Source organism: Centropristis striata, chromosome 1 (genome assembly GCF_030273125.1).
Source record: "Centropristis striata isolate RG_2023a ecotype Rhode Island chromosome 1, C.striata_1.0, whole genome shotgun sequence".
NCBI classification, from domain to species: domain Eukaryota; kingdom Metazoa; phylum Chordata; class Actinopteri; order Perciformes; family Serranidae; genus Centropristis; species Centropristis striata.
Window position 1 is genome coordinate 12,244,789 of NC_081517.1, and position 18,042 is coordinate 12,262,830.

Genomic DNA, 18,042 nt, shown 5'->3' on the forward strand with positions numbered 1-18,042 from the left:
CACCTGATAGCTAGATCTGCACCCATGAGTCCCAGTTGGGCTCAGCCTGAAGAAATGACACGGTGTCTTGTGGGCTCACCATTCATAATGATTGTTGAGGGTTGGGCTGGGTTCAGGGTTGGGTGCTTTGCCAAACAGGCAGCAGTCAAAGGCAGAGCTATGAAACAGGTCTATGGGGAAGGAACTGGTTTGGGTGCCAGAGTGATGTGGGTTTCAGATTTGGAGTTACTGTAACAGTGAAACAGCTTTTTGGTTTGTGCAATATTTTACTGCATATCAGTCTGACTGGGATTCAACTGAAGAAAGTTCTGAGAGAGCGAGAGAGAGAGAGAGAGAGAGAGAGAGAGAGAGAGAGAGAGAGAGAGAGAGAGAGAGAGAGAGAGATGGGGGAGTCTGTTGGTTCTTTTTTAAATGTTTCAGCTGTTTGTGCTAAAAAAAAACAACATACATTAACCTGAATCTCAACAACAGGATTTAAAGCACATTAACAAATACAGCACTCTCAATCAATTGGATTTGAAATGAATTTAATCAAATTAATAGATCGGCAATCAGAGACACCATGATGAATAAAATAAGCGTGAGACACAGCTGACAACAGATGATTATTCCAAAAGTTATTTGAATGTGGAGTAATCTCATGAAATATGTTACAAATTAAATTTTAGGGCATATTTAGTAATCTGCATTATGATACATTTGAATAGAAACCCTCCAAACACTGGTGAGGGCTGATGTTAGCTAATGTTACTCAGACACAATCTAAAAAAAAAAGATTATATTAAAATCACCAATCAACCCACTTGATAGATTAAATGTTGGCATTGTAACGTTCTGTTTCTGCAATACGAATATGTTGACACATAATCTATAAGTTAAATTACGTTTCAATGTTATTTCATTTTAATTGAAATCGTCATGCGATAATGTCGCATTAAATGTTACCTGCTGAATAATTATGTTTTATGTTGTAACTTACCTCAACTAAGGACTTGATTGGACTTGCTTGGCATATGTCTGCTGATAATAAATATGAAAAGTATAATTTTCTTGCAGTCTGGAGAAAGTTCAGGAGCACCATCTTACCCTGCTGTGATGTTGACAGACCTGCAGGCCGGCTTAAGTCGTTTTCCATCCTGCATACTTTCACCCAGCTCCTCCAAGTGGAGAAGTAACCTGAAAATAAAGATTACACAGTTAATGTTACAAGTAGCTGTTTAAAAAAAAAAGTTGACCTGTCTGTGATGACGTGAGAAACCGATAAGACCCTCTTTGCGTTTCCTCCCTCATGCTTATCACACTTAATTGCTTCTGACAGTTTGGACAAACCTGCATTTCTTTTAACATAGTTTAAGAGTGAGTCAGTCTCCAACTATGACTTCTTGGAGGCTGCTTACTTAGGACTGAAAAAAGCCCTCCTACCTCTCTTTTGTTTGATTCAACAGAAACATGTTTTAATCTAATTTTATTAATAATTATCCTGAAAAAGACACTGGAATTAAAAACCAGTCCAAGATAATTAAGTGAAGGATCTCTATAGTTTTGAGTTTCAAGGTTCATCATTGATGTTGTTCATAATATTTAGATTTTTTATTTTAATATTAATTAAATATAATATATCTATTAAATATAATATACCATAAACTTTGAGGGGAATTATAGGGTCAGTGCAATAATGATGCTGGTGTTTAACATAGTGTATTACATATAAATATTGGTTCAGTACAGTTATTATTGAAAGCATAGTCATAATTTGTTATTTACTAGAGATAACTCGAAATTTGATTTTGAATGCTCATTACACAAATGAAGTTAAAGGGAAACAAAAGTAAGCGGAACAAGTGGAAATTAAATGAAAGTGAGATTAGATTATGACCCAGTCTTTTGTCCCAAAGACTGGGTCATAAAGTAAATATTGGACCCATTTTTCACGACATATGTCTTCTGAATATTCTGACATAAAATGGCATTTTTCTGAGGGAAAAATCAGGAGAAAATTAACTTTGCGTCATACTGCATTTCCACACATCTCCGCCAAACACTGACGCATTAGTCTGGGTATTGCAAATGGTGAAGCACTCTGTCAACAAGTGATTCCAACAGGTGGTGCATGAGTGATGCATTTAAAAGAGTACAGGACAAATGGTTGATGATTGATGGAAACACTCTATAAGAAGGACATCAAAGTGTAAACATGTCATTTTTTCATTGCCAGCGAGGGCCGCTATGATCGGAAAAAAAGCAATATCAGTATCAGTATTTCACCGAGCGCTGCAATGCATCCACCGCCATCTTGCTGACGTAGTAGACTGGGCGCTAAGGGGTTAACATCCCCTCCAGCTCTGTGACTGCAGCTGGGAGAGACTGCTGCAGGAGGAAAGTGCCACTTCGACTTGTTCTTACTCTTAAGGAGTAAGAAAGTAAGAAGGAGTCTCCAAAAGTCTCCAATAATGCCAGAAAATGTCGCTAGATTTGTTGGTAGACGCTTTTTTGAAAAATAGTAGCTAGGGGGCTCTGAAAAGTCGCTAAATATAGCGACAACACGGTTTTGCCGGCTTTTACAAATGGCGTGTGTTGTTGTAGCGTCAAGTACTACGTCACATCCTGCTTAGCATTCTATCCAATCAGCAACCAGGCTTTTTTCATGGGAGAAAAACGGCCCTGCTCTTTGACAGGGACAAAAAAAGTCCAGACAAAAGACCACTCAGGACGGCTCATATTCAAATTAGAAGCGTTTCAGCGAGTGAGACCTGCCTCATTCTGGGTATTGGACTGTGATGGAAACACCCCTAATGACAGATGAAAATTAAGAATCAAAAAACAATCACAGCGTTTGCTCAAAAAACAAGCAATGTCAGTCGGCTATCCACGCCTGTTGCCTGTTGACTTTACCAGATGTGGCAGATAATCGTTTTGTAATGTTGAGTAGTCGCTTCTGACAACAATAAACAACATTTACTCTTACCTGAAGTAGGCTAAATGTAAAATAAAGCCTATTTAGGCTGTAGGTGAATAGTTTCTTTGTTGTTTTTTATTTTTATGTATAATGTTATTTTAATTTTAACAAACTTCTTTTTTATCTAAATATGTTGTTGTTTACACTACAGTTCATATAAAAATGTTTGAAAAAAACATTTTGATTAAGGCATGTAGTGGAAAAATAAATCATTGAGTTGAAATCATTTGCTGGCAGCTTGGTCCCCCCAGTTCAAAAATCTCATCTGCGCCCCTGTTCATAGTGAGTACTTGAAATTTGCCGCCATGCTACACACACATACTTTTATAACAAATTAAACTGTAAATAACTTTTAAACTCAAAAGTCTTAAGATGGTACTGACCAAGATTGAAGTGGAAATGGCCCCAAACGCCCTAACATTGCTCATTCAGTTTGAGATGGCTTCCTGTTTGATTTAGGACGTGGCTCCGAGGCTTTGGGTGCGTCTCTGCGTGTTAACCATTATCCATTCCCAAGACCCCTAACCTAAAACCTCTACATTTTCAACAGACCTGACGCGTGTGCAAAGTGTCACAACTTTTAAGGTATGATAAAGTTTCCAAAGAGCCAATTCATTTGGTGCTAAATAATAATAATTCCTGCAGCTCTTTAGGGTCTGGGACACCTCAGTCGCTGCTCTCATCTTACCTCTCTTTGATGCTGTTTCCCGGTTAAATCCGACTAAAAACTGACTTGAGATGTAAAGAAAAAAACTCCAAAGAACAAGGCAGCTGCTTCAGACCATAGTTAGTCCCGTTATAGGCTCATCTGAGACTGTTACCTGCTCTTTGTCTCGAAGAGTGCAATGAGGAAGTGAAAGTATTGACTGCGGTGAAGTTAGTTTGAAGTTGGATATTCGACAGACATTCGCTTACGGGTAAACCTCTGTTTTGCTGCTGCGGTCTAGCCAACTGCGTTCATGCCAGCGGTCTCTTCTTTTTGCTTGGTCAAGTCAGCCGCTCCTACATTTCGAGTGCGCCCGTTTTACAAGTTAATCGGTGGAGACGTCGTTAGCGCTGAGAAAGTACAGTGCGTAAAAACTTCTGCTTTTCAAAATAAAGTGTTGAGAAATGAACAACAATAAAAAGAGATGTCAACACTGGTTATGAGAAATTACGTCATATGAAATGTGTTTTTTACATTAAAAAAATAATATAGAATATGGACAGTGTTAAACTGTGTCCCATTCAGCCAGTGTAGTGTACTATGATCCAACACTGATTTTGGGTCATTAAGTCACATGACCTGGTAATATTATTATATTATTACTATATTATATATAGAAATTGACATATTGATGACACAAGCATAGTGGTGTTGTTTGTATTTCTGTATTTGCTCTGTCTGTGTCTGCCTCATCTCCATGGTCATCGAAGGTAAATCCCCTTCCCCATATTAAATGACATTAATCCACTCTGAAATGCATGCTTTGCTGCTCACTGATACTGCTACTGTTCATAATTTTGTTTGAGTTGGCCTCTTGAATGTGAGGCCAAAAGAGGGAATTGTTAAAATAATTGATTATTTTCTATATTGGTAAATGATTTTATGCTTGATTTCTGCTTCTCTGTTGTCTGACTCTGTGTCTGTCTCTGTGCGTGACTATCAGGTCAGCCTTGGTAAATATCTCTATGCATTTATATTAAATCAGGCAATATGATTTTGATACAATGATTATGTTTGTGTGTTAATGTTGGTTTAGAAACTTTTGATTACATATATTTCATCGTCTGTTTCATAATTTTTAGACTTTTAGAATCTATGTGAGACAGTGAAAATCCTTTGGCTCTGTAAGACATACTATCTTTGGAAGACATAACAAGGCAGGAGGTTTTTGTTGAATGTTCTGGAGAAGAAGCCAGGTCAGGATGGCCTTGTCCGGGGCAGCAAGATCGGAGGAGCCGATGGTAGCATACAATGTCTCTGACTGTAGTTATCTAAACGAGGACAATGTTAAAGAGACTGCGATAGCTCGGGAGTACAAGTGGAGCCGCAAACTTCACAACAGTGGGCCTGCTAGCTGCTGTTCACCGGAGACGTGAGAAGACTTGACCTAGTTAAAGAGATGACTGATGGTAAGTGCTTAAACTTTATCTACACGATCCTCTTTTTTCTGGTAATAAGGGCTAATAAAATCACTAGAACAGGCTAAGAAAGCAGCTAATAATGCTGTGTGATAACAGCAGTGTGTAACGTTAGCCCAGGTGTGGGCGTGTCTCAGGTGTCTACTGTCTCCTATAAATTACATTTATTAACATAATGAGGAAAATCAGTGTTTGAACATAATCCAGGCAGTGATTACTTTATCACCACACAACTGAGGCTAATTATTTAACAGTAATATACAAACATAATTTGTAGGAGACAGGTTTGCTGTGAGACACAAAGGTGAGGAGATCTTAAGGCTATAACAAAATAAACAGCCTAAAGTATGGTAAAAGTATAGTAAAAGTATTGTTTAAAAGATCTGATATGGTGAATCATAAACTGTGTGGTAAATATGTTATGTTTCTGAATATGGGGCTGTATTAAATCCTGTGCAGTCTATCAGTTAATACACTGATCATATTGAAGCAATAATACAGAAATGATCAGGCCTCATTCAACAATGATTCAATGTGATTTAGCCAGCCCAAAATGTTTGTGATGACTGGATTTTTCATTTTTGCTATCTTATTTTGTAGATGAGAAACATTTGGTCCATCTTGTGAAGCTTCATACGACTCTATCAGAGGATGCAGTGTGAGAAGCAGCAACACCAGCGGACTGCCTGCTTCCTTGATGCATGTGACAGTTTAATTATGAAATAATAATAAATAAATATGAAATAATATAAAATATATTCTGTATTATTATATTAAAAGGGTCATTGTCTGTATATATATTTTTAATTATATGGATATGCACTTGTAAGTAAGTGTAAGTACATGTGTGCACGTGGCTCGATATTTAATATTTTATAAATATTCTTGATATTGATATTTTTTAATTACTATTATATTTAAATACCCATCATATTCTGTATTACGTCATATGTACAGTATATTTGTTCATATTTTATCATTATTGTATTCCATATGTTTTGGATACTTGTCTACATGGGCTTCTAGGCCTGTACTGTGTTGTGTATGTGCTCGTGCACGAGGTCACGTGCACGTGTATGTGTGACAGTATGAGTAGACTACACATACAGATGTGGGGTATCACCTTTGACCCAAAAATATTGTGTTCATTTGGAGTCTAGTCTTAATAAATGTGTTTTAATGTGAAACATGGAGGAATCTGTACCATTTTCTTTAAAGCCATTTTTCTCAAAACTAACTTTTGATAACAGTCGAATTTTGGATGATCATATCATGGAATATTTGGCGTAGAAACATAATTTTGGTATTGACATGAAGCTAAGAGTCTCCTCTTTACATACACATCAAAATCTCAAAATGTGTTTCGGGGTCAATGTGACTCACATTGATGGAGCAGGTCACATATTAAGAGAAGCCCCTGGCTGCAGCCTACGGAGCCCCTAAAGGGACATGGGGAAAATAAAATAAAAAACTTTGGTATCTCGTGAGCACGAGATACTATCTCGTGAGCACAAGAAACAGAAGGTAGCGTGATTAAGGGTAGTTGTGCCTCCTGCGCTTAAACTGCTCAAAGAATGGCAGCAGAAGTTGATTTATTCTCTTTCCGCCTAACGCGAAATATACCTATATATTATATATACATAATAGATAGTGTCATCGACAAACTCAAAGATGATAAGGTGAAGATAAATGTTAACTTTATTCGGATAAAGGAAGCAATAGACATGTATAGCCTAATGTTGCTGGTTTCTCTACCTGGTGTGTTAATGTAATTTTTCAAATGTTTTTTGACGTTTGCCTTGCTTCTTACAGATCGATATCAACGTCATAGGAGTTATGACAGATGAGGAGTTAGGACAGTATATCGTAAGATATGGGGACCGACTTGCACTCGGAGCATTTTGTCGTCAAAGAACTGTGACAAACGAAATGTCAGGAGGAGTAAATACAGTGAAGTCCGCTCTTATGCAGAAATTAAGAGACAGGCTAGGGGAACAGCGAAACACTCCTGCCAACAGAGACGCAGAAGGCTCCGGTTTGGGCAATAAAAATGCAGCCAAAGTTAACCGGCGGGTTGAAATGGGATGGCTCCACTTTGAGAGCGGCACTCATCACCAAATCAGGACAAGAAATGGAGGTGGAACACGGCACCTGTCAGTCGAGAAATCAGTAACTATGCGTGAACTGCTGAAGACGGGCAAATCCTTGTTTTTTCCAAATGGACATTCATCCAAAGGGCCGATGGAAGACTTCGAGTTTTCTATTCGTGATTACAGTCACAGTGCAGTATCCCCTGAAGTCACAGTGGGCCAGCTGTACGAGCAGACTAAACTACGAATGCTGCGCGTCTACACAACCTCCAAGGCTAAAGACGTAATGCTTCTCTCTGATACATCATCGGACTTTGAGCACACAGATGAGAGGCCAGTTAAGGTAATTTATCTTCTGCCACATGATATCAATAGCCTACTGTAGATACTGAATAAATAACAGATGTGAGGCTCAGAATTTATCCATAAGGTCTGGTTTATCCAAATCCTGTCGGGTAATGAAGCTACCTCAGTACCGTGCATAAAGGCACACATCAGCCTCTTTCTCAGTTTGGAGATGCAGGTATCAGATACCTTGTTATTCTGCAGCCAGTTGTGGGCAACAAACAGAATATACAGATGTTTTTGTGAAATCCATACAGGTGTCATTGACACCTCAACAACAATTGTAACAAACAATTCTAAGACTAAGACATTAATCTAACATGTATCAAAATTGCCCGAGTCACATACATACGTATTTTGAGGGAAATCTCAGTAGATTATGTTATAGATGTAAAATACTATAAAAGTACAAATACATGAAAGTCTGCTGTGGAGAGCTTGATAGTGGCAGATTGTGGGTGCAAATGCTGCACAATTTTGGTGCAATTAGCAGGCACAGCTCATTCTTTCTGGATATGACCCAAAAATGTTGATCTTACTGCCATATGATAGCATATGTGGTTTATCTGTCTTTCTCCTCACACAATTCAATAAGTAGAATTAATCACTTCCTTTCCTGTATAAGCATATAACTTGCTGATCTGCTGACTTCTTTATAGACTAGGACTATGCAGAGACGATCCTTGAGGAACAAAACCAGGAGATGTCATCACTGGATGGCTGGAACTGATCATCAAGTGGATCATCCATAGAGCTCCTCTGAATTAGATCCAGCATCCAGTGGCTCAATGCAGGAAAACCATGAAAAAGTAAGCCCCAGTATTGCATTTTTATGGACCCAGTCTGTGATATACAGCATCGAACTTGTGTTTTATGGAGATTAATTTCTGCCAAAATGTTCAAACAATCCTTTTTCAAACAAGAGCTGATTAATCAAAAGTACAGTTTCCTGTAGTGACATTTAGGTTATGTAGGATATTAAAAGTTCTGACTGGAGCCACAAACCACCAGGAATCAGGGTTGCTTTAGTTTAATTTGCTTTATTTATCTTTTGTGGATAAATAGGGAAAAGGGGATGCTTGTAGGATGATTGCCATGGTTCTAAACAAAAGAGAACAAATTACAATATTTTGCCAAACAATTCATACATCCATTCTTTAAATTATATTAAATGTGTCTGAATTAGATAAACAACAATATCACAATAATGATTAACCAAACTCAAAATTCTTACTATTAATAAACAAATCAGATCAAACATAACAAATTATCAATTAACCTTAATGTCAGACACACACCATAATTCTACTAAGAAACTACTTACATTGGAGTTCAAGTCAAAAGACACATGGCAAACACCTGACAACACTATTGTCTGGGGACAAAGAGGAGGAAGTGATCTTCTGACCTCTATTTATAAGGTGGGAGGTACCACAACCCTGAGCCACCACTGGGTGCCTCCTCCTAGTGGAGAGGAGGAGATGAACTGGCACTTTCTAACAGGTTACATCTGCATGACACAGCAGCTATGTTTAGAATAAATCACAGGTGAAGTCTATGAGGACACACAGCTTGGGTTTAAGAGACAATGATTGTTGCAAAACAAAACAACCAATCTATTTTATATTTTAACTGCAGCTAAGATGATGGATGTGGGAAAAAGGTTTTGAATTCAATGCTACATTAACTATATGCATATACAATACAAAAAAATTCTGTGTTTTAATCGCATGAATGTGATAGTACACATGAAGGCTTGGATCAGATGATGCAAAAACAAAGATAAGGTAATAATTTTGTGTTCGTTTTGTTTTTGTTTTTTCATTTATTATCAACAGAGAGGAGAACCAATCAGCCAATCAAGACCAGCAACTCCTGACATGAGTAACACAGAGGTCCTGCATTCCCCATCTTCGGAGGATGTTGGCAGTCATACTTTGCAATCAACAAGCAGGCATGGATCTGAAGATGACTGTTTAATGCCTGTGTCAAATCAAGATGCAGACCAGTTGTTAAGGGACGAGTCAGATTCCCCTCTTGCCCTTGCCATCAAAGAATCTCTTGAGGACTTTGAAGTAAACTTTGGACCTGTTATCGGGGGTGATGGTGATAATCAAGACTCCACCCTTCCCTGGAATCCACATGACTTGAACAGTATTCAGGTATAGTGTAGAACTAAGTTCTATCAGTGCTGCAAAAACACTATTATTACTTTCTTTATTGATTCATATAAAGAAGTTTTCCTATTCATTTAGTCTGTCTATAAAAGGTACAAAAACAGTGACAAATTGTCATCCCAATTTCTCTCACCACATGCTAAAATATAAAAAGCAGCAAATCTAGAACCACAGCATAATCACTATTTTTGCATGCTAATTGATATATTGATTGTCAAAGTTGTTGATTCATTTACTGTTTACTAAGTGATTAATCCATTTAATAATCACACCTAATTATCTTTTATTTTTAATCTTGCAGCACTCAACACTGAATGATGGTCCTGTATCATCAAGCAGTCTTCCACCATCACCAGACCCATTTGAAAAAGAACTCCTCCTTGTGAAATTAAGACGAGTAAACATAGTTGATGATGTTCTTAATGTCTTCATGGAACCAAAAGTACTCAATGCTAATCTAAAAATTGAGTTTACAAATGAGAAAGCTGTGGATAGTGATGGTGTGTCAAGAGAGGCATACTCCGCGTTCTGGGAACAGTTCTTGGAACAGTGTGAGGGTGAAGATGACCGAGTACCCAGACTTCGACCAGACTATTCGGAGAAGAAATGGCAAGCTCTTGGAAGAGTGTGGTTGAAAGGATACCTGGACCACAAAATCATACCAATCCGACTGTCACCAGCTTTTGTTCTTGCTTGTTGTCAAGGAGTTAGTTCAGTGGATGAAGACCTCTTGATTATGTCATTTGCCAGATTTCTTTCAGAGAATGAGCGTGCATCACTTGAAAAAGCACTACAGGGCAACATGGATGAAACTGTTGAGGAGGACTTACTCGATGTCTTCTCAAGAATGGGCTCACACTGCCTGCCCTCCAAAGACAACTTACGTGGTGCCATTTTGACAATGGCACACAAAGCTCTTCTTCAAGAGCCAAAGTTCATAATTGATTGTTTCCACTCCATTATTCACAATGCTGTGTCAACAGTCATGACCAAAGACAGCCTAATGGAGCTTTACGAATCTAAGAGGCCAACTAACAGGAAAGTTGCCCAGATGATAAAGCCATCAACTGAAAGCCTAAATCCACAAGAGCAGATAGCTCTTAACCACCTGCTACGGTATGTGAGAAGCATCGACCAAAGAAAACTGGAGATCTTCTTGCGCTTCTGCACAGGATCCACTGTGTTGTGCAAAGACACAATTGAAGTAACTTTTAATAGACTGTATGGTTTAAGTCGCAGGCCTGTAGCACACACATGTGGAGCAGTTCTTGAGTTACCATGCACCTACAGCTCATACCCCGAGTTTCGTAAAGAGTTTGATAATGTCCTGTCTGGAGACTGCTTTACAATGGATATTGTGTAGTGAATGTAAATAATTTTACACATTTCCCTTTTCCACTGAGATTGTTATGGCATTTGTCTGAAACAAACAGATTTACATTTATTTACATTTAAAATACTTTATTTGTTCATTCATGTATTACAACATTCATGTATTACAACTAAGAATTGAATGTACTGTGAGGAGATTGTAAGTAGAGGAGATGAAATCAGTTGAGTTATTGAGATTGCTGCATTACACTGCATTTTTTGGTTTTGTTATTTTCTAATTGTAAATTATTTGGCTGTAATGTGTCAGCACACTGAGTTTGAAATTTTGCTTAAGTCTAAAAGACAGTTTAAGTTTAATGATTTAGTCAGAAAGGTCTGCTTTAATAGATGAAAATCTTTTTTTTCAGGCATGTACCATTTTCACATTATCATGTGCATGTTTTATGTAATTGTTATTCAGAAAGAAGTTGATGGCAGCATTCAAGAAAATAATACCTGTTCGATGCACATAGATGCACAAGTACCATTTCAAATGACTACTCATGGCTGTTTTTGTTGAAGCCTCATATGGTCAAGATACTGACAGTTACTGCCAAGAGCACAATATTGTTCAGTAAATGTTCAATTCTTCTTCCATGTCATGCGTTGTTGTTTTTCTTTGTTGTGGTTTTGTTCATTTCCTGTTCTATGACAACTTGTCTACTTTGAGCACAAATTAATGAGAAGGCCTAATACTCTGTCATTTCTAAAATGTACAATTCTGTGCTTCGTTGAATCAGTCTGGGATTACCTGAAGAGACAGAAGCAACTGAGACAGCCTAAATCCACATAATAACTGCTAAAAGTTATCCATGATAGGCACAACTTATCTGCCAAGTACCTTGAAAAACTGCACAGGTGTACCAAAGAGAATGGGTGTTCTTTTTAAGGCAAAAGGTGGACACACCTAATATGGATTTAATTTAGGTTTTTTGTCTTTACTGCACTTTGTACTAAGTTAATTGATGACAATTGACAATTTATAACATTATTTTTTGTAAGCATCTTGTGACAGATAATTCCTTTTTCCAAGGAGAAATAATCCAAAGTTCCAAATATAGTGTCTACAGAATTCCAGGGAAGACATTACAACTTAACTGAGAATGTTTGGTGAATTAAGTATGGTCGACTGCAGAAGAATTGTCTGATCACATGTTCAGTTTGGATGGATAATAAAAGTTGTTCCATCTCAAATTAGAGAGCAGATGTTATCTCATTCTTCAAATGCACGTACAAATCCACTGCTTGATAAGCATCAGCTGGGAGATGCAGCTGTGACTCCACCATCAGAATGTTGCAGATGTTGTAGATGTCTGTGTCACATGGCACTGCTGGTCAAAATGTACAGTTACTCTGACACAACTGTACATCAGCTCCGTCCACTGGGGAAATGCAGTCATCACTTCTGTAGAGTTCTGGAAACATGTACATGATTCGGGGTCGACCACTGGGTACCCTGTCATTTTTCGATGGTCTGATGACATGTGAATCCCACACATGGATGGTCTCATCTAATTCGTCCTAGGAAAACGGCAAAAAAAATTTTTTTAAACATGTGTTTATTAGATTTTTGTTTGCAGATTACAGCTAGTCAAACAAGACATTATTACATGCAACAAAGCAAACTTTTTCTCCCTATTCTCCCTCCCATCCCCTCTTCCCCTCGCCAAATAAGTACAAGAAAAACACAGTAAACCTATAAAAAAAATAAAGCAAAAATTAAATACAAATAAATAAATAAATAAAAACAATAAATAAAAGTAAATAAAAAATAAAAAACATACCTACATAACAATAAAGAAAAAACAACAACAAAGCATATTTCTATATATACACATTTAAATTTAGTTATATAGACAAATACTGAAAATAGTTATAACACTGACAGATTTCAAGGGTGTCTCTCAAAGCATCATCACCAAATAAACATTCTACTCCCTCAGAGCCTCCTGCTGAAGCAAGTTACCAACATTAGCATCATGTCTAATAAAACTCATAAAAGGTCTCCAGATGTTATCAAAAACATGTTGTTTCCGTCTAATAATGTATGTTATTTTTTCCATTGTCATGTTTGATGCCATCTCTTTGATCCATCTTCCAATTCTTGGTCCATCAACATTTTTCCAATTAAGAGAAATTATACGTTTAGCTTGTAATATACACATATCCACAAATCTAGATTCTTTATTTTGTAAGTGTGGGATAGTTGGATATATGCCCAGAAGAAAAAGCTTGGGGTCCAGTGGCAAAACGGCATATTAGAAAGAATTAAAAAGAAAGTTAATTGATATGCAATTTGTCATTCTCATGTGGGCCTTAGATAAGTTATGATATAACTTGAAATAAATCATGTTACATTTTTTTGATGAAGTTACAAGAAATTATAGGGAATAAACGAGCCGTTGCCATTTCAGCACCGCGGACAGCTCCGGAGCTGACGCGGAAATGCCTCCAGGCTCAAAAAAACACGATTAGAGCTATTTTCGTTTTTCTTTGAATTATTGTTGTAGGACACCACATGGATGACAGTTATTAAGAAAGGTGGACATAATGATGGAAAAAAATAATATTTGTGGGCCACAATTTAAGATAAAATTAGGTTTAACATAACAATATGATACATTTGTAGCTTACCTGAATTATATTCAAGAAGCAGAACTGAATTAGACTTCTGTCCAAATATGTACCATCGAACAAACCACGGTCCTTTAGGTCAGTGAACAGAGAGATGTAGAACTCCATTGATTCCCTTCTGAGGAAGCCCCACCAACTCTCAATGCGCTGATTTGCTGTGCTTGCCCCTTCGATGTAGCTGTCAATACCAGAGCTGTCGTGAATGTTGCGATGAAGAAAACGCTGAAAGTCTTTGACTTTAACATTCTCTGTGCCCCGGTCGCCTCTGACAATCCTTGGACATCCAAATAATCTCTGGACAGCCTCCATGTAGTAGCCTCCAATGATTTTTGGGTCACTGCTGGTAGTAAATGCATTCATCCAGATAATTTTCCCGGAAAACCCGTCGATGCACCCGTTAATACATATGCCAAATGGTTTCAGTTTGTCATAAGAGTCCAAGTGCCATATACAGTCAGTGGCGGATTTAGCAATTTGGGGGCCCAAGGCGAATTTAGCTAGGGGGCCCTTCAAATCCTTAACAAGGACCTTTTAATATGTGAGAAATAAGACTCAGATTCCACCCCGTTGTATGCCAAAATGCAAAATATATATTTTTTTTAAATAGTTAAGCAGCGCGACAGAGTATTTGTGTGAGTGAGTCAATAAGTCCCATTTTGTCTATAACTGTGACTGTACTGAACAATAAAGAATAATTATCGATCACAGTAATGTGTAGAGTAAATGAGAGAGAGAGAGACAGAGACAGAGAGAAAGAGTGTGTTAATGAATGTATGTGTATGAGAGAGAGAAAATGTGTTGGAGTGAAAGAGAGAAAACAAGGGTGTGTGAATGAAGGAGTGGGGGGAAAGTGTCTCTATCCTTACTGTCACTGTCTTCTTGCTGCTTTGTTCCTGTTTTCGTGATGTTTTCTTCTTCTGCTTGTCTCTCCCTGAATGTCCATGTGTCTCTGGCTTACTGTCTGCTAGAAAGGAAGCAGAGTTTGTGTCAGTGTGTGTGTGTGAGAGAGAAAGAAAGAGAGAGAATGATTATGTGTGTAAGAGAGAGGAACTGTCTGAATAAGGGATGGAGAGAGAGAGAGAGTGTGTGTGTGTGTGTGTGTGTGTGTGTGTATGAGAGAGAAAATGTGTTGGAGTGAAAGAGACAAAACAAGGGTGAGTGAATGAAGGAGTGGGGGAAAGTGTGTGTGAGAGAGAGGAAGTGTGTGTTTCTGGCACCTGTTTTCATGCGTCGTATCATCTGTAGATATCTGGAACAGAGAAAATAAATACAAAACATATTAACAGTTGAAGCTTTTTGTAATATGATACATAGTATGCACAACATCCATTTGTTTGTGAATATAATGATTAAATGATTGTCCAGCAGGACTCAAGTAGTTACAGGAATCATTAAAATGCACTGTAGAATCATTACCTCACTTCTTGCCCCTGTCTTTGTGCTGTCCTCTCTCTCCTTCTGTCCCTCTGTTTCTCTACCTCTTCTTCTGCTTGTCTCTCCCTGAATGTCCATGTGTCTCTATCATTACTGCCACTGTCTTCCTGCTGCTTTGTTCCTGTTTTAGTGCTGTCTTAATTATCTTCTTATGAACAGGTGACAGTTGAGATCCTACTAATACAAGTTTGGGCTTTCGTACTTTGGCCTCAGCAAACCTGCTTATGACTGCATCCATATCGAGTGTTTGTTGGACCTCATGCTCGATTGAAATGGTTGCAAGGGCAGAGAGCCTGTCCTGGGCCATTGTAGATCGCATATATGTTTTCAGTCGTTTCAGGGTAGAAAAGCTTCTCTCACCTGAAGCAACAGTGACAGGGAGAGTAAGGAGGTGTCTTAGGGCTATGCTCACATTCGGATAAATGTCTAAGACATTCTCCTTATAAATGTAATCTAGCATTTGAAGTGGTGATGTGACGTGTGGAGGGAAGGACCGGACAGCTCCTTCGAGCTCCATCTTCAGGTCCTCTGCATCCACATCTGCTATTGCTTCCTCCAGTTTTCTGCAGCAATCGTCAAGCTTCCCTCTCTGAATGGTGCTTCTCAATAGCTCAGATGAGTAAAGAAACCCATAAAGGTCATAGAAGACCTGCATGTTAGAGAATCTCTCTCTTAAAGCTGCACTGGCTGTGTCAACAAGATGGAGAAAAAACTCTCTTTTAAAGAGCTCCTCTGGAGTAGACACATCTTCATCTCTCCCCTCATAATCAAACTGCCTCTTTCTTTTTCTCTGTCGCACCACAGGCCAGCTCATCTCCACCTCCATCTTCTCTGCCATTTCCCTGGCATCTGTTTGTGCAGATTTAAAGCCATGCTCTCTAAATTCTTCTAGATAGCCTGACACTGCCATGACCTCTCTCCTTAGTGTCTCAATTGACACACTGGGGCTCTGCAAGATTTTACTGACACGGTTTATGTGATATAACACGTCGTACCAAACAAAGGTACTCACCATGAATGACCACGTCATAATATTCTCCCTGAGGCTTTCAGCGGTGGAGGCACATTCTGGATCCTTCTTCAATGTCGCATGCTTCTGCACAGCTGTCAACGCATCGACAATCTCAGGAAGTTGGTAGCGCACAGCCTTGACAGCATCCACACGGCACTCCCATCTTGTTGTGGACAAGGCCTTGACTGACAAATCCTTCACGTGCTCCTGAAAAATTGTCCAACGCTGAACAGAGCCACAAAACAAATTATACAGCCTTTGCAGTGTGCCGAAGTACCCCAGAGAAATGGTTGAGGACTTAGCGGCATCCCCCACCACCAGGTTTAAGGTGTGGCTGCCACATGGCACACAGAGTGCTTTGTGGTTGAGTTCCAGGAGCCTCGCCTGGACCCCCTGCGTTTTGCCTTGCATGTTGCTGCCGTTATCATAAGATTGGCCACGGCAGTCGGAGAGGTCCAACCCCAGTCTTTCCAGGTGTCCCAGAAACAGCTGAAGAAGACCTTGGCCAGTGGTGTTATCTGCCACAAGGAATCCCATGAAGTGCTCATGGATGGAAACACCCTTTATGAGCTCACAGTTGACAATTCGCAGCAGCACTGATAGCTGCTCATTGTGGGATACATCTGGAGTGCAGTCCATGCTGACAGCATAGTATTTGGCCCTCCTCACACGCTCTACTATAGCATCAGTGGTGCACTGGGCGACAAGGCATATTAATTCATTTTGAATGTGTTTGCTAAGGTAGGTATCAGCAATCTGTTTCTCTTTAATTTTCCAGAGATGCTCCTTCATTACTGGGTCAAATTTGGCCATTAACTGCACTTGCCCCAGGAAATTGCCATTCCCATGCTCATACAGCTTCTCCCTGTGCCCTCTAAATGCCAAATTATGCTCAGCTAGATAGCAAACAATAGCAAGCAATCTCTTCATGACTTCTTTGCATCTGATGACCTCAGCATTGATCAGATTTTGTCTCACCTCATCTATGGCTGTGCCACTTTGAAGTCGAGCGTTCAGTGTGTGCCAGGTGTTTAATATGTTGTGCAGACCTCTCATGTTGTTTAAGGTTAGCCTGTAGGTTTTTCCAATTCCTAAATCCGTTGGTGGAGCTCAGCTGTAACTGTGATTCATCTCCCTTGGCAAAAAGTCGGCAACAAAAACACATTACAGCGTCCTTCACCTTGCTGTACACTAGCCACGTCCTGTTGATTTTTTCCCCGTTTTTCATCACTATAAAATAGTTTGCCTTTGTAAAACGCCGACCCTCTGCGTTTTGGGGGAATTCCAATTCCATTTGTACGGGTCCTCTCTTCACTAAGTCACAACGTTGACAGTCACTGAGAACGTTGGGCCACAACGCCGGATCATCTCCGATGATGAAAACACTTTCGTGGTGGTCAACAGAATCAGGACTGCTACTCACCACCTCCTCATTGTTGACATCTCGTCTTCTGTCAGAGCTCGAGCATGACGCGGTTACTATGGTAACCTCCTCCTCCCCTTCTGAATTAGCCGCTGCCTCCTGCTGCTCCTCGACAACCGGCGGTGTTGTAGAAACATTAAAAAATGCTGTCAGCTTCGGGAGTGCGTCATTTTTGGATTTCGCCTCCTCCCGCTTCCTTCTTTTGGTGGCACCACTTTGGTAGTTTTGCTTCATTCTGTAATTTTCAACGCTCACGTAATCTCTTCCAAACTTCCCTCCACTTCCGTCACATAAGTTTGGAACTCTCGCGATCATGGCCTGGATGGAATAGTCCATTAGGCTATAACACGAAATGGGAGGGGGTGTAGACGGATACTTTATTTCTTTGTATTTTAGTTAGTTGTCTTTGTTTCCGATTTAAACATACAAATTTACATTTACATTTAAAAACGCAATGGCTGGGGATCACTGAGGGC

General features: G+C 39.1%; 1 protein-coding gene across 1 annotated transcript; it reads left to right on the plus strand.

Annotated features, from left to right (window-relative positions):
• Nucleotides 1-7,009: 7,009 nt before the first annotated feature.
• On the plus strand, nt 7,010-11,857 carry LOC131971628 (uncharacterized). Its single transcript, XM_059333158.1, has 3 exons — nt 7,010-7,513; nt 9,354-9,677; nt 9,994-11,857. Exons 1-3 carry the CDS (start codon nt 7,010-7,012, stop codon nt 11,053-11,055), a joined length of 1,890 nt encoding a protein of 629 aa, XP_059189141.1. The 3' UTR covers nt 11,056-11,857.
• The last annotated feature ends 6,185 nt before the right edge of the window (nt 11,858-18,042 follow it).

Coding starts and splice junctions, on each gene's coding strand:
- LOC131971628 (XM_059333158.1), top strand. CDS start 7,010: ATGTCAGGAGGAGTAAATACAGTGAAGTCCGCTCTTATGCAGAAATTA. Junction 7,514..9,353: donor CAGATGAGAGGCCAGTTAAG/GTAATTTATCTT, acceptor TATTATCAACAG/AGAGGAGAACCAATCAGCCA. Junction 9,678..9,993: donor ATGACTTGAACAGTATTCAG/GTATAGTGTAGA, acceptor TTAATCTTGCAG/CACTCAACACTGAATGATGG.